The sequence below is a fragment of the Vicia villosa genome, unplaced genomic scaffold, assembly GCF_029867415.1.
Source record: "Vicia villosa cultivar HV-30 ecotype Madison, WI unplaced genomic scaffold, Vvil1.0 ctg.000449F_1_1, whole genome shotgun sequence".
Taxonomy (NCBI): domain Eukaryota; kingdom Viridiplantae; phylum Streptophyta; class Magnoliopsida; order Fabales; family Fabaceae; genus Vicia; species Vicia villosa.
Window position 1 is genome coordinate 770,318 of NW_026705213.1, and position 14,832 is coordinate 785,149.

The 14,832-nt window shown below is 37.7% G+C and overlaps 1 protein-coding gene across 1 annotated transcript; it reads right to left on the reverse strand.

Moving 5' to 3' along the window:
• Nucleotides 1-4,491: 4,491 nt before the first annotated feature.
• LOC131628384 (uncharacterized) lies at nt 4,492-6,672 on the reverse strand. The gene is made up of 3 exons (XM_058899216.1): nt 6,056-6,672; nt 5,259-5,797; nt 4,492-4,673 (listed from the first exon to the last, which is right to left on the reverse strand). The coding sequence occupies exons 1-3, from the start codon at nt 6,670-6,672 to the stop codon at nt 4,492-4,494; spliced, it is 1,338 nt and encodes a 445-aa protein (XP_058755199.1).
• Between the last annotated feature and the right edge of the window lie 8,160 nt (nt 6,673-14,832).

Below are 14,832 nucleotides of genomic sequence, written 5' to 3' on the forward strand. Positions count from 1 at the left end.
AGGACTTCAAAAATAATATATGCATAAAAAATGTGTAACACCCCACACATATATGTCTAGAATAATATGCATAAAGTATTAAATATGGTTCATAAGACAACAATTACATAATGTTTGCAGCGGAAATAGAAGTACACGAATACATAAGCCGAATGTATCATGGCCAAAATATAAGTACATCATAAGAGTACATATCCAAAATACAAGAACTAGTAAGCACGATAAGAAACTAAAAGAAACATCCAAGCATCGCCAAAAGATCTAATCCATCTTTCCCTTACCACGATCTTGTCTCAAACCACCTGAAAAAAATATAATTGGAATGGGATGAGATTGCTAAATCTCAGTGAGTCCGCCTATCCTATTAGTCCGCTCGGATCTATAGGGAACATACAAAAAGAGACGAATCCACCATTGATTCGGGGTTTTCCTCACTTCCGGTACAAATACGGAGCAAATAAAACAATTCATCCGCCATTGGATGAATAATGCAAATATACAATTATATAAGCAACCAAGTATGCAAAACCCGCGTCCATAAACGGGGAATCCAGAAGTACGTTAATACCACTACTAAGTTACTAACACACCCTCGGTGGGTTCACCCATGCCTATTTGTCAAGAGACTTGCACAAGCACCCTGCAAGAGTGATTAAATGGGTTCGCACAAGCCTACATGGCTGCAAGGTGACCTTGCCTAAGAGGAGACACCGTCCCATTAACCATCTGTACGCACGTGGTGTTAACGGCAAGTGCAACACGCTGTCTCGACGCATGAGCCCATCCGGGTAGGAACCTAATGATATAGCCTACTTGGCATCACTAGAGATGGTTTACCTGTTATGCGTAGGCTTACTTAGCCGCATAACACCATCATACCGAGCACGCGAGTGTGTACACAGCAAGTGAGTAAAATGCCTCCAGACCCTCACAAGCACACTGCAACAGTAGTTCAGGTATGTGCCTCTAGGATCCCGAATCGTAACTTAGTACCTGGTCTACTTCGACTCAGCACACACACATATCAAGCGCCAAAATACGCAAGCACACAATCCCATTTGTTTAACCGAAACAACGGGCACTAACAATATATTCATGTCTCATCACAATATAGCATTCACATGTAAACATAATGTAGCAATTAAGTGCAATGAGATTAATTCATTCTAATCATGCATAATTCACATATTAAAATTATCACATCCATGATCATATATGACATTATCATGTTTAAATACTAATTAAACAAGTCTCACATGACTAAGGAGACATTCGGTTCCCTTTTCGGAACGAAACTGTTCTCAGGGGAAATAGCAACATTCAATTTCACTCGACACGACACACTAAGTGGGGTTCAAATATAATTAAATCTAGAATTCTGGTTTGGGGACCAATTTTATTAGAAAGTACACGTCGCTAGCTTTCCAACGATATGAAGTTTGCGCGTAACGGACTTACGATGCAAAAGTTACGAATTTCCGAAGTTTGCTGATTTTTTTTCCCTCTGCGCCCAGGGTAATCCGTTACCCAAACTCAGTAACCGATTACTGGCACTAAAAACAGTCCAAAATTACATTTTTAACAGAGTAATCGGTTACCCAAAGACCCGTAACCGAATACCCTGTAGCAGAATCAATTTTCTGCGTTTTAAAAGCTCTAATCCAGTTCCAAACACCCTATAATTGATTCCCTACACTTGCAAAACAGTCCCAACGAAATTGCATCATACAAATACATTTAAGAACATCAGCATGCAAGGATTATAGCAGAATAACATAGTTAGCATCATGATTCATAATTGCTCACAATCCCTAAACCCCAAATGGAAACCCCAACATGCAAACCCCTAGTTTCTATCTAAGGACTCACCTTAGAGATGAAGAAGATGGTGATAGAGCTGAAAGCAAGATGGAGATGATGATAGAAGCAAGGTTTGGGACAGAATCTGCTGCATGCAAGTAGGGCTTGGACCAAGTTGGAACTCTTCTCTTCTCTTCCTCTTCTTTCCACGCTTCCTTTCTTCTTTCTCTCCCTCACAAAATTCTGTTTTAATTAAGGAAGGGAATGAGGTGACCAAACAAGCCTTAACTCTAATTTAAGTGGGGAAATGTCTAATTTGCCCTCATTCTTACTAATTAGCATAATTCTATATGATAAACCTATTAGTAAGAATGTGTATCATATTTATCCATCTTCTTTTATACCAATCACATTGGTAACAATAGTGATCGAATAAATATAATACCGGGTATTACATTCTCCCCCCCTTAATTAGAATTCGTCCTCGAATTCAAAAACTTACCAAAACAAGTGAGGATAGGATTCCCGCATCTCTGACTCAAGTTCCCACGTAGCTTCCTCAGGACGCGCCTCATCCCACATCACTTTCACGATAGGTATCTCCTTACTCCGTAGAGACTTGCTAGCATGCTCCAAGATACGGCAAGGTTGAGGATCATAGGAAAGATCTGGTTCTACTTCAACAGGATCCGGAAGAATAGGATGAAAAGTATCGGGCACGAACTTTCGGAGCTGAGATACGTGGAATACGTCATGCAGCCCGGATAGTGAAGGTGGTAATGCTAACTGATAAGCCACTTCACCTACCCGGCTCATAATCTGATATGGTCCCACATACCTCGGACTGAGCTTTCGCGTTTTGAACGGTCCTCCCAACCTCAATCTTGGAGTGACCTTCAAATACACATGATCACCAACTTCAAATTCTAAAGGTCTCCTGCGCTTGTCCGCATAATTCTTTTGTCGGTCTTGGGCTTTCTTGAGATTATTCTGGATCATCTTGACTTTCTCGGTAGTTCCTTGTATGATCTCCGGTCCAAGAATACTCTTCTCCCCTACTTCGGCCCAACATAGTGGTGATCGACATTTTCTCCCGTACAGAGCCTCATAGGGAGCCATACCCAAACTAGCATGGTAACTGTTATTATACCCGAACTCTACCAACGGCAAATGATCCTTCCAACTCCCACCTTCTTCTAAAATGCAGGCTCTCAACATATCTTCTATCGTCTGGATTGTCCTCTCCGTCTGTCCATCGGATTGAGGATGGTTAGATGTACTCATATCTAGTCTAGTCCCCAATTCCTTATGAAACATCTTCCAAAATCTCGAAGTGAACTTTGGATCACGATCGGACACTATACTAGATGGCACACCATGCAACCGTACAATCTCCGCTATGAAAAGCCTTGCAAGATGAATCACCTTGTGAGTTGTCTTTACAGGTAAAAAGTGAGCAGACTTTGTCAACCTGTCCACTATTACCCATATAGAATCATACTCGCCTCGAGTACGAGGTAATCCCACAATGAAATCCATGGAGATGGAATCCCATTTCCACGTTGGTATCTCCAGTGGTTGTAACATTCCTCCTGGCCTCTGATGTTCAATCTTAACTTGTTGACAAATGGAACATTGTGATACATACTCTGCAATCTCCTTCTTCATTCCTGGCCACCAAAAGTCTTTCCTCAAGTCTTGATACATTTTGGTCGATCCAGGATGAATAGAAAATCTACTCTTGTGTGCTTCATCAAGAATCAAACGCTTAAACTCAGAATCATCCGGTATGCACATTATTTGCTTAAACAAGATTACTCCATCAGGTGCTCTAACGAAATCAAACATGCTTATGCTCGCTTGCAATTGTTCATCACGTTCTTGTGATATCCGAATTCTTTCTCGCAGTTCATTCTAGATGCTCAAGTTACTAATCAACACGCCATTGGGCGTCCATTCAAACTGGAGGTTAAGATTCCGAAACCTTTCCAATAATCCATGTTCTAACATCATCAACTCCGAAACTTGAAATTCCTTCCTACTCAAGGCATCTTCCACTTTATTAGCCTTTCCTGGATGGTACTTCAATTCAAAGTCATAATCTTTAAGATATTCCATCCATCTCCTTTGTCGCATATTCAACTCCTTCTGGTCGAAAAGGTATCTTAAGCTTTTATGATCACTGAACATCTCAAAGTGAACGCCATACAGGTAATGTCGCCCCACTTTGAGTGCAAAAACTATTGCAGCAAGCTCAAGATCATGGGTCGGGTAATTCTCTTCATGAGATCTCAACTGCCGAGATGCATACGCTACCACCTGACCATCTTGCATCAACACTCTGCCTAAACCTTTCTTAGAAGCATCACAGAACACTTCATATGATCGGTTTGGGTCTGGAATCACTAACACGGGTGTAGTAGTCAACTTCTTCTTAAGCTTCTGAAAACTCTGCTCACATTCGGAATTCCATTCAAAAGCAACTTCCTTACGGGTAAGCTTCGTTAATGGTAAGGCTAGCTTAGCAAACCCCATAATAAATCTCCGATAATAACCTGCCAAACCTAGGAAGCTTCTGACTTCAGTCACACTCTTTGGTCGATCCCAATTCACCACTGCTTCTACTTTAGAAGGATCTACTGCCACGCCTCCTCCTGAGATGACGTGACCGAGGAAACTTACTTCGGATAGCTAAAATTCACACTTAATGAACTTGGCATACAATTTCTTCTCTCGAAGAGTAGACAACACAATCCGCAGATGCTCTTCATGGTCTTCGGGAGTACGAGAATACACAAGAATATCATCAATTAAAATCACCACAAACTGGTCCAGATATGGTTGAAAAATTCGATTCATGTAATCCATGAAAACTGCCGGAGCATTAGTTACACCAAATGGCATAACTAAAAACTCGTAGTGACCATATCGGGTCCTGAATGCAGTCTTAGGTACATCTGAGCTCTTCACTCGGATTTGATGGTATCCTGAACTAAGATCAATCTTCGAGAACACACTGGCTCCTTTCAACTGATCTATGAGGTCATCAATCCGTGGTAATGGATATTTTTTCTTTATGGTAACTTTGTTCAGCTGACGATAATCGATGCACAAGCGCATACTTCCGTCTTTCTTCTTTACCAAAAGAACAGGAGCTCCCCATGGAGAAACACTGGGTTGGATAAAATGCTTAGCAAGAAGCTCTTCTAATTGGCTCTTCAGTTCTCTGAGTTCAATAGGAGACATCCTATATGGAGTGATGGAAACTGGGGTTGTTCCAGTAATAAGATCAATTGAGAATTCCGCTTCCCTTTCTGGAGGAAGAGAAGTGATGTCCTCAGGAAATTCGCAAACCACAGGAATCTCATGCAATTCTGCCCTTACAGAAGGTTCCTTAGAAAGAACTAAAAGAAAGGATCTTTCTTGAGAAAAGAGGTAATTAACCGCGCTGATCGTACCTTCTATCAACTTGGTAATTGCATCATCGGAATAAGTCTCATCTGCAGGAATGAATATGGCCTTCTCTTTGCAACCAATATACACCGAATTAAGAGACAACCAATCCATCCCTAGAATAACATCAAGCCTCTTGAGGGGTAAGCAAATTAGATTAATTGGATAGTCTCGACCATTAAAAGACACTGAACAGTCTTTACAAATCAGTCGAGCTTCCACAGTATCATCCGTCGCCGAAGAAATAATCATGGGTTTGGTTAATGGAATAACTTCCAAACCAAGTCGGTAAACACACTCAGTAGAGACAAAAGAATGAGTAGCTCCACAATCGACTAGAACACACAAAGGTTGGTTGTTAACATAACACGTACCCGCAATGAGATTGTTGTTTCCTTTAGCCTTTCTTGCATCCAGGGCGTACACACGACCTACAGTCTTTTCAGGAGCTCTCTTCTTTGGGAATTTCCTTATTACGTGACCTTGCTCGCCACACTCATAACATCTAATAGAAGAAATCTCACAATTTCCAGTGTGCTTCCTCCTACACTTGTCACAAAAGGGAGGTCGAGGGAATCGGTCACCGTGGCCTTGCTTCATCTTTGGTGGAGGATTACGGGGCCTCAAGTGTTGAGTAGATCTTCCTTGCTCCCTAAAATTAGTCCTGTTCTGGTTCCTCTCTTCTTGAACCCTTTTCAAACTGTTTTCAGCAACATAGCATTGTCTTAGACATTCAGCATAAGTAGTGAACTCTCTTTGGGATACACTATGAGCAATGTCGGCCCTTAAACCCATCATGAACTGGTCAATCTTCCATAGTTCATCCGGAGCATAAACAGCTTGTCGGGAATAATCAGCCAAGTCCTCGACCTTCTCCGCATATTCAGAAACAGACATGTCACCTTGCTTGAAGTTCTGGAATTCTCGCTCCTTCTGAGTCCTCACACTATTAGGGAAATACTTCTCCAAGAATGCTACTTTGAAGTGTTGCCAATCCTTAGGAATCTCTTGTGTGGTGAAATAGGTAGATGCAGTGTTCCACCACCTAAGAGCCGGTCCCTTCATCTTCTGAGTAGCAAAGATCACCTTTTCTTCTTCAGTACACTGAATAGCTTGGAACACCCTTTCCATACCAGCTAACCAATCATGGGCCAAAAGAGAGTCAAGTCCGCCAACAAACTCTGGAGGATCCATCCTGAAGAAAGCACGAAAGTCTGGTCCAGCTGCAGCTTGAGGAACGGGAACTTGAGTAGGAGGTTGTTGTCCCTGCATGCCTTGCATCATTTGAGCCATCATATGATTTTGCTGCATCATCTTCTGCATCATCTGTTGCCAAGGCACACCTGCACTTCCGGTTGCTTGCTCGGGCTCCACGTTCCTAGTTCTGGGCATCCCGGGACCTCTGTGTTGCTCAGCCATCTCCCTGTCTGTCCTACGCATGGAATCAAGTTGATCAGGCTCGATGCCATAAATAAGACATAAGGAATCATACTTATCATACACATATGAGGAAGAATTGTACTGCATTATGATGCGTCTTAGCAAAGTCGAGGATCGACCTGCTCTGATACCAACTGTAACACCCCACACATATATGTCTAGAATAATATGCATAAAGTATTAAATATGGTTCATAAGACAACAATTACATAATGTTTGCAGCGGAAATAGAAGTACACAAATACATAAGCCGAATGTATCATGGCCAAAATATAAGTACATCATAAGAGTACATATCCAAAATATAAGAACTAGTAAGCACGATAAGAAACTAAAAGAAACATCCAAGCATCGCCAAAAGATATAATCCATCTTTCCCTTACCACGATCTTGTCTCGAACCACCTGAAAAAAATATAATTGGAATGGGATGAGATTACTAAATCTCAGTGAGTCCGCCTATCCTATTAGTCCGCTCGGATCTATAGGGAACATACAAAAAGAGACGAATCCACCATTGATTCGGGGTTTTCCTCACTTCCGGTACAAATACGGAGCAAATAAAACAATTCATCCGCCATTGGATGAATAATGCAAATATACAATTATATAAGCAACCAAGTATGCAAAACCCGCGTCCATAAACGGGGAATCCAGAAGTACGTTAATACCACTACTAAGTTACTAACACACCCTCGGTGGGTTCACCCATGCCTATTTGTCAAGAGACTTGCACAAGCACCCTGCAAGAGTGATTAAATGGGTTCGCACAAGCCTACATGGCTGCGAGGTGACCTTGCCTAAGAGGCGACACCGTCCCATTAACCATCTGTACGCACGTGGTGTTAACGACAAGTGCAACACGCCGTCTCGACGCATGAGCCCATCCGGGTAGGAACCTAATGATATAGCCTACTTGGCATCACTAGAGATGGTTTTCCTGTTATGCGTAGGCTTACTTAGCCGCATAACGCCATCATACCGAGCACGCGCACGCGAGTGTGTACACAGCAAGTGAGTAAAATGCCTCCAGACCCTCACAAGCACACTGCAACGGTAGTTCAGGTATGTGCCTCTAGGATCCATGATCAGGGCAGTCCCACGGACAACTCAAGGACCCACGGTCCGAATCGTAACTTAGTACCTGGTCTACTTCGATTCAGCACACACACATATCAAGCGCCAAAATACGCAAGCACACAATCCCATTTGTTTAACTGAAACAACGGGCAATAACAATATATTCATGTCTCATCACAATATAGCATTCACATGTAAACATAATGTAGCAATTAAGTGCAATGAGATTAATTCATTCTAATCATGCATAATTCACATATTAAAATTACCACATCCATGATCATATATGATATTATCATGTTTAAATACCAATTAAACAAGTCTCACATGACTAAATAGACATTCAGTACTCTTTTCGGAACGAAACTGTTCTCAAGGGAAATAGCAACATTCAATTTCACTCGACACGACACGACACACTAAGTGGGGTTCAAATATAATTAAATCTAGAATTATGGTTTTGGGACCAATTTTATTAGAAAGTACACGTCTCTAGCTTTTCAGCGATATAAAGTTTGCGCGAAACGGACTTACGACGCAAAAGTTACGAATTTTCGAAGTTTGCTGATTTTTTTTCCTCTGCGCCCAGGGTAATCGGTTACCCAAACTCAGTAACCGATTACTGGCACTAAAAACAATCCAAAATTGCATTTTTAACATAGTAATCGGTTACCCAAAGACCCGTAACCGAATACCCTGTAGCAGAATCAATTTTCTACGTTTTAAAAGCTCTAAACCAGTTCCAAACACCCTATAATTGATTCCCTACACTTGCAAAACAGTCCCAACGAAATTGCATCATACAAATACATTTAAGAACATCAGCATGCAAGGATTATGGCAGAATAACATAGTTAGCATCATGATTCATAATTGCTCACAATCCCTAAACCCCAAATGGAAACCCCAACATGCAAACCCCATAGTTTCTATCTAAGGACTCACCTTAGAGATGAAGAAGATGGTGATACAGCTGAAAGCAAGATGGAGATGATGATAGAAGCAAGGTTTGGGACAGAATCTGCTGCGTGCAAGTAGGGCTTGGACCAAGTTGGAACTCTTCTCTTCTCTTCCTCTTCTTTCCACGCTTCCTTTCTTCTTTCTCTCCCTCACAAAATTCTGTTTTAATTAAGGAAGGGAATGAGGTGACCAAACAAGCCTTAACTCTAATTTAAGTGGGGAAATGTCTAATTTGCCCTCATTCTTACTAATTAGCATAATTCTATATGATAAACCTATTAGTAAGAATGTGTATCATATTTATCCATCTTCTTTTATACCAATCACATTGGTAACAATAGTGATCGAATAAATATAATATCGGGTATTACAAAATGTGTCTCATTTGTCACTATATTTTATTGTGTAATAAATGAGAATGATAATAATGATATATTTTGATATAGTTATGATACATGTTGTACTAAGTGTATTACAAAGTGTTTCCAAAAAAAAGTGTATTATTGAAAAATATTAATATAGTAATTACATTATTATTATTATTATTATTATTATTATTATTATTATTAAATTATTATAATTATTGTTATTAATATCATAATAATTATTAACTATATCTCTATATATTCTTTTAAAATGCATAATTATTTATGGAAAATAAAATTGCAAAATAAATTGTAGTTGTAAGTTATAATCGATTTAGTTGTCACTTACTAAACTCTAAATATTACTTTCAAAATTATGTAATGATAAAGTATTTGATTTATCATTATATACCTATATAAATAATATGTATTATGAATAATTACTTTATTTTTTTTAACGAATGAGAAATATGAGGACTAATCTACATTTTTTTTATCATAAAAGTATATTTAAGAATCAAAATATCACTATTTAATAAAAAAACTAAGAAAACTTCACTAAAAAATTAATAACTGAAATTATTAAGTTTTAAAATCATTAATGCCTATAAAATTAAAAAAAAACTCTTTAAAGTTTTATTTTAATTTACAAAATTATTTTTCTTTAATTTTAATATTAAAGTGAAAATAATTAATTTATTAAGATGGTTAACCTATAATAAATGATAGTATTAATAAACAATCCATTAACCAAAAAAAAATCATAAAAATATGGATGGAGTTACTTGATTAATATAGGAACACCAAATAAAAATCAATATGATAAGATATAATATGATTTATTTTTAAAAAATATGTATAGAATATACTATTTAAAACTTTTTTTGGACATGACATTGAATAAAAAAATCTTAGGTTTTATAAGTTATAGAATAATACTAAAAGAATAACTGAAATTTAGATTGATATACTCTTATATGTATTATGAATTTAATGATTAATCATAAATATTTATCTACAAATAATTTAATATAACACTTTTTATAATATTGCATTATTCACGTAAGAGAAGGGATCATTTGACACCGGTGTCAAAGTATTAATTTTGACACCAAATCCTGTCCGTTTATTATTATTAATCTAAAGGTTAAGATACATTCACTTAAAACTAACACATGAGTTTTTTAAGGAAATATATACTAACCTTTGAATTGTTAAGAATAAAGGGTAGGATTTGGTGTCAAAATTAATACTTTGACACTGGTGTCAAATGATCCCCTCCCTATATGGTGTCAAAGGGTAGGATTCTCATATATTTTAAATTTTGTTTATATTTAATATAATTTAAAAATACGTTTAACTATATGATATAATTTATGAAGGCTAGAAAAACACTTAGAGAGGGGGGTGTCATACCCCAAAATTTGCCCATCATATTTCAAGATATCTTGGCTCAAACAGTCTCCTAAGACTCACGTGATCTTCAGATACTCAAGGCTATACAAGGAATAGGCATGACTACCTCTCTCCTAGGCAATCAACCCACGACTAGGGTTTTGTTTCTCTCAAGGTAAAATCAGATTCTGACACCTCAAGTAGCTTCCCACATGTCTCCAAGTATCTCCATGCCAAATTTCAAGACTTACAGTGCAAGATTATTCAGTCAAACGCTTGAAAGATTAACAGTCGACTAGTTTGACCTAAAAGTCAACTATGGTCAACATACAGTCAAAACTCCTGATTTTTGGTCAACATCAAGGATTTGAGGTTACACTCATCATTTTATCAAGGGTTGATCATGATTCGTCAAGAAAAACTCCAAAGTTGACAAAATTCAAAGGTCTCTAAATTAGGGTTTTAGGAGAAAAGTCAACCGAATTTTGACTGATCATAACTCTCACATGGTTCATAAAAATTCCCCATTCAAAGCTCATTCTCAAGGAAATTCAATTCTCTACAACTTTGATGTCGGTCCCAAGGTCAAGAAATGCTTCCGCATAAGAGATATGAGTCAAAATATTACAGGTCCTTTTAAAGGATCGCAAGAAGCTGTTTTTTGTCAGGAGCTATATCATCAAGATAAAATTCTCAAATGCAAAAAATCTTCCAAAGTGGCTTGTAGAGGACATCTTGAGCTTTCCGAAAAGTCCTAGAACACCTTCATACCATAAATATTGAAGGCGTTATGATTGTCAGAAGTTGAGAAAATTTGAGGAAAAGCAAAAAGACCTAAATGAAGAATTTTGCATTTTTAAGTATTGGGCCATTGGTTTTGAGTTATGCACGTGACTTTGATAGCATGCAAGGCCCAAAGAGAATTTGATAAGTATTTTGTGATTTTTATTACATTTATTTTGATTTTATTTATTTAAAATCAATATAAATCAAATAAAATAAAAAAATGAATCAAATTAAATCACATAAAATACTCCATTCATGTAATCAAATCCCAAGTCCAAATCCATCCAAAATCGTGAGAAAAAAAGCATGAAAATAGAATGGGAATAAAAAAAGAAGGTTTTCATGCAAGAATAAAATCAAATATCTCTTTTAATCAAGGGATGATTTCTTTCCAATTCTTGAAACCCTAATTCCTGTATCTATATATCATCACCTCATTCACCATAACAGCCAGGAGATTGAAACCCTAGCCTCTAAGAAAACACGTTCCAAATTCAAAGCTTCACAAAAAAAACTAGGGCAACTTGCACCCTTTGTTTCATGCCGATTCAGAGACAAGAAAACGTTTCATTCAGCTTTTGAGGTATCATAAGGTTAGTGCAGGTAATTTTTAAACATTAATTATACATGAAATGCATGCATCATAGTCATCTACTTTATTCATGTTTCCGATTTTCGTATTCCATAGATTGGTGCATTTCAATAAGGTTTGATGATACTAACGAGTTCCTTAAGTCATTTAGAGTGGATATGAGCAGCTACATGGGGCCATGAACGCAAGGATCCTCACTTGCCATTGTTGAGGCCGTTGGATAATTCTCCTTCGTATTCATATATACAACTCGTTTCAAACCAAAACGCCATCATCAATGGATTCGTAGCATCCAAATTAGTGGATCTGGACGTTTGTAGTTTTTAGCTAACGTGTTATTTTGAGCTCTTTTGTTTTCAAATTTTTGCCAAGAAAAATCGCAGGTAATAGTGCAGCAATTTTCAAAAGAAAATCCGCAGGTAATATGGGGAAGATGATGAATAGTGAAGGCTGAAACTTGGACTGCGCGGGTAACTCTTTCATTGGTGGGTCAATAACGCCAGCCTCTCTCCCTTCTCGTGAGTGGTCCATCAACGTGCCAGTGGTCCCCACTCTGACTCAGAGTTTGACTCTCCTCCACTATAACTTTTTGTTTAATTGTTTAACAACTTAAAAAACGTGACTCAGCTGGTAATGGTGTGAGAGGCTTTACCTAAGAGACCTGGGTTCAATCCCTGGGTCTGGTAGAACTATTTTTTTAATTATCAACATGCTTGTTTCTTCAAAATCCAGCGAGATTGACTATCCCTTGCATACGGTGCACCCTCAAACGGCCGCCTTTGGATTCTTAAGAGGATCAATCCGAGGATCTAGAAGCTGCACGACCACCATGCTCCCTCCAGACGCGTCTGCACAGGATCCACTCCCTTTTTCTCTTTTTTATGTTTATTTTATTTTATTTTTGTTGTGTATTTTATTTAAATTTGCCAACCAATTTCAATGAACCAACTAAAAATAACACTAACAATGATTTTGGTTTAGGGTTAATTTTGTTAATATAACTTAATTAACTTAATCAATTAATTTAGGGTAATTAATTTAAGTTTTAATTTTAATTTAGTCAGTTAGTTTGGTAATTAGGATTAGTTTATATAATTTTAATTAATTTAGTGATTAGACCTAGGTAATTAGTAAATTAACCTTTTTTTAATTAGTATAGTCATCATTTAATTTAATTAGGATAGGTAATTTAGAATTAAGTTTAATTTAAATTAGGCTTTCACTAAAAATCCAAAAAAACTTAATTTCTCCTATCGCGATTCTCTTCTCATCTTAAACTCCAATGAATGTCGCATGACTGTTTTGCTTTTATATTTATTTAGATTGTTCATTTAAATATTAGCAATCGTTGTATAGGTCGCATGGGTTTTTTTGTAATAGCGTAGATTTACGTTTCCGCATTTACTTTCCGCACCTTTAATTTTCTGCTAATATTAACTGTTTTGATGCATGCTTAGGATTGTATGACAAGATAAAATCAATCGCTAGCTAACCTTAATTCAAGATAATATCTCTGAACATAACACACTTTACTGTTCACACACTCACCTTTAGGGTTTCCCCTCTCAGTTGCCTTTCGAAAAATAATAGTCACGTCCCTCGAAGCTTAGGGATGCCTTAGCCTATGTTGCCTTCGACTCAAAATCACCACGTCCCTCTGATTTAAAGATCATAGTCCCTTCGATGTCGCCTTTCGGTATAAATGATCTTGTCCCTCGATTAAATGGTGATAAGTCCCTTCGAACGCTAAGGTATCCCTACATGTTGCCTTTATGACTATTCACATCGCATAGGACTTCCTACCCTCTTTATGGTATGGATAGTCCATATGAAGATTCGATGACCCTTCGATGACCCGCACATCCAATGTATAGGACTACCTACCCTCATATGGTATGGATAGTACTATCGCTCAAGGAAAGTCTTTAGAATAGGAAAGACCCTTCGAACTTAGGATAGGTCGCTCTTAAGTGCTTGCTCACAATAATTCAAACCAAATGCTTTTCACACCCCGTTTTCTAACGTTGTCTTTTTAGACATTGCCCAAAATCAAACAGTTTTTTCTAAACACACACGACACTTTTCAACATTTCAAACAAACAAAGTGAGCTAAAGCAACTAAGAGCCCGTAGATAACTACGGATGAAAAGGGTGCTTGCACCTTCCCTTTTCATAACCTACCCCCCGAACTCAATCTCTTTTTGAAGAAGGTCTTTCCTGTTCTTTTATGCCTTTCCTAATTGGATAAAATAAAAGTCGGTGGCGACTCTTGCTCACCGTAACATTGTTGCTTATAAAAATAAAAGTCATTTCACCGTATTACAGGGGGGTTTGAATAAGTGTAGCTTTAAAACTTGTAAGATAAAAACAATTTGCACAATGATTTTTATCCTGGTTCGTTGTTAACTAAACTACTCCAGTCCACCCCCTTGGAGTGATTTACCTCACCTGAGGATTTAATCCACTAATCACACGAGATTACAATGGTTTTCCACTTAGACAACTTCTAAGTCTTCTAGAGTATACTGATCACAACCTGATCACTCTAGGAACAATCTGCTTAGATACCCTTTAAGACTTTCTAGAGTATACTGATCAACAACCTGATCACTCTAGTTCTTACAACTTAATGTAAATAAATTCTTTTAAGATTTACAATGCTTCTTATAAAGCAATTATCACAACTGTGATTTTCTCTTAAGTTTAAGCTTAATCTCACTAAAGTATTACAACAGCAATGTAGTGAGGTTGTTGATGAAGTTTGAGAGCTTTTTGAATTTGACAGCGTTTCTGTATATTTGCGCAAGAGTTGTATTCAGATTCTCATCAGAACTTCTATTTATAGGCGTTTGAGAAGATGACCGTTGGGAGCATTTAATGCTTTGCGTATTCCGTACAGCATTGCATTTAATGTTTCACTCTTTTGTCAACTACCTCGAGCCTTGCTTTCGCTGTGTCTACT

Excerpts from the sequence above, each read along its gene's own strand:
- LOC131628384 (XM_058899216.1), bottom strand. The coding sequence starts at position 6,672 with ATGGCTGAGCAACACAGAGGTCCCGGGATGCCCAGAACTAGGAACGTG. Across the intron at positions 5,798-6,055 it reads GAACTATGGAAGATTGACCA|GAGGAAGCACACTGGAAATT; the intron begins GTTCATGATGGG and ends TGACAAGTGTAG. Across the intron at positions 4,674-5,258 it reads AATTACCAAGTTGATAGAAG|TTTTCATGGATTACATGAAT; the intron begins GTACGATCAGCG and ends ATGCTCCGGCAG.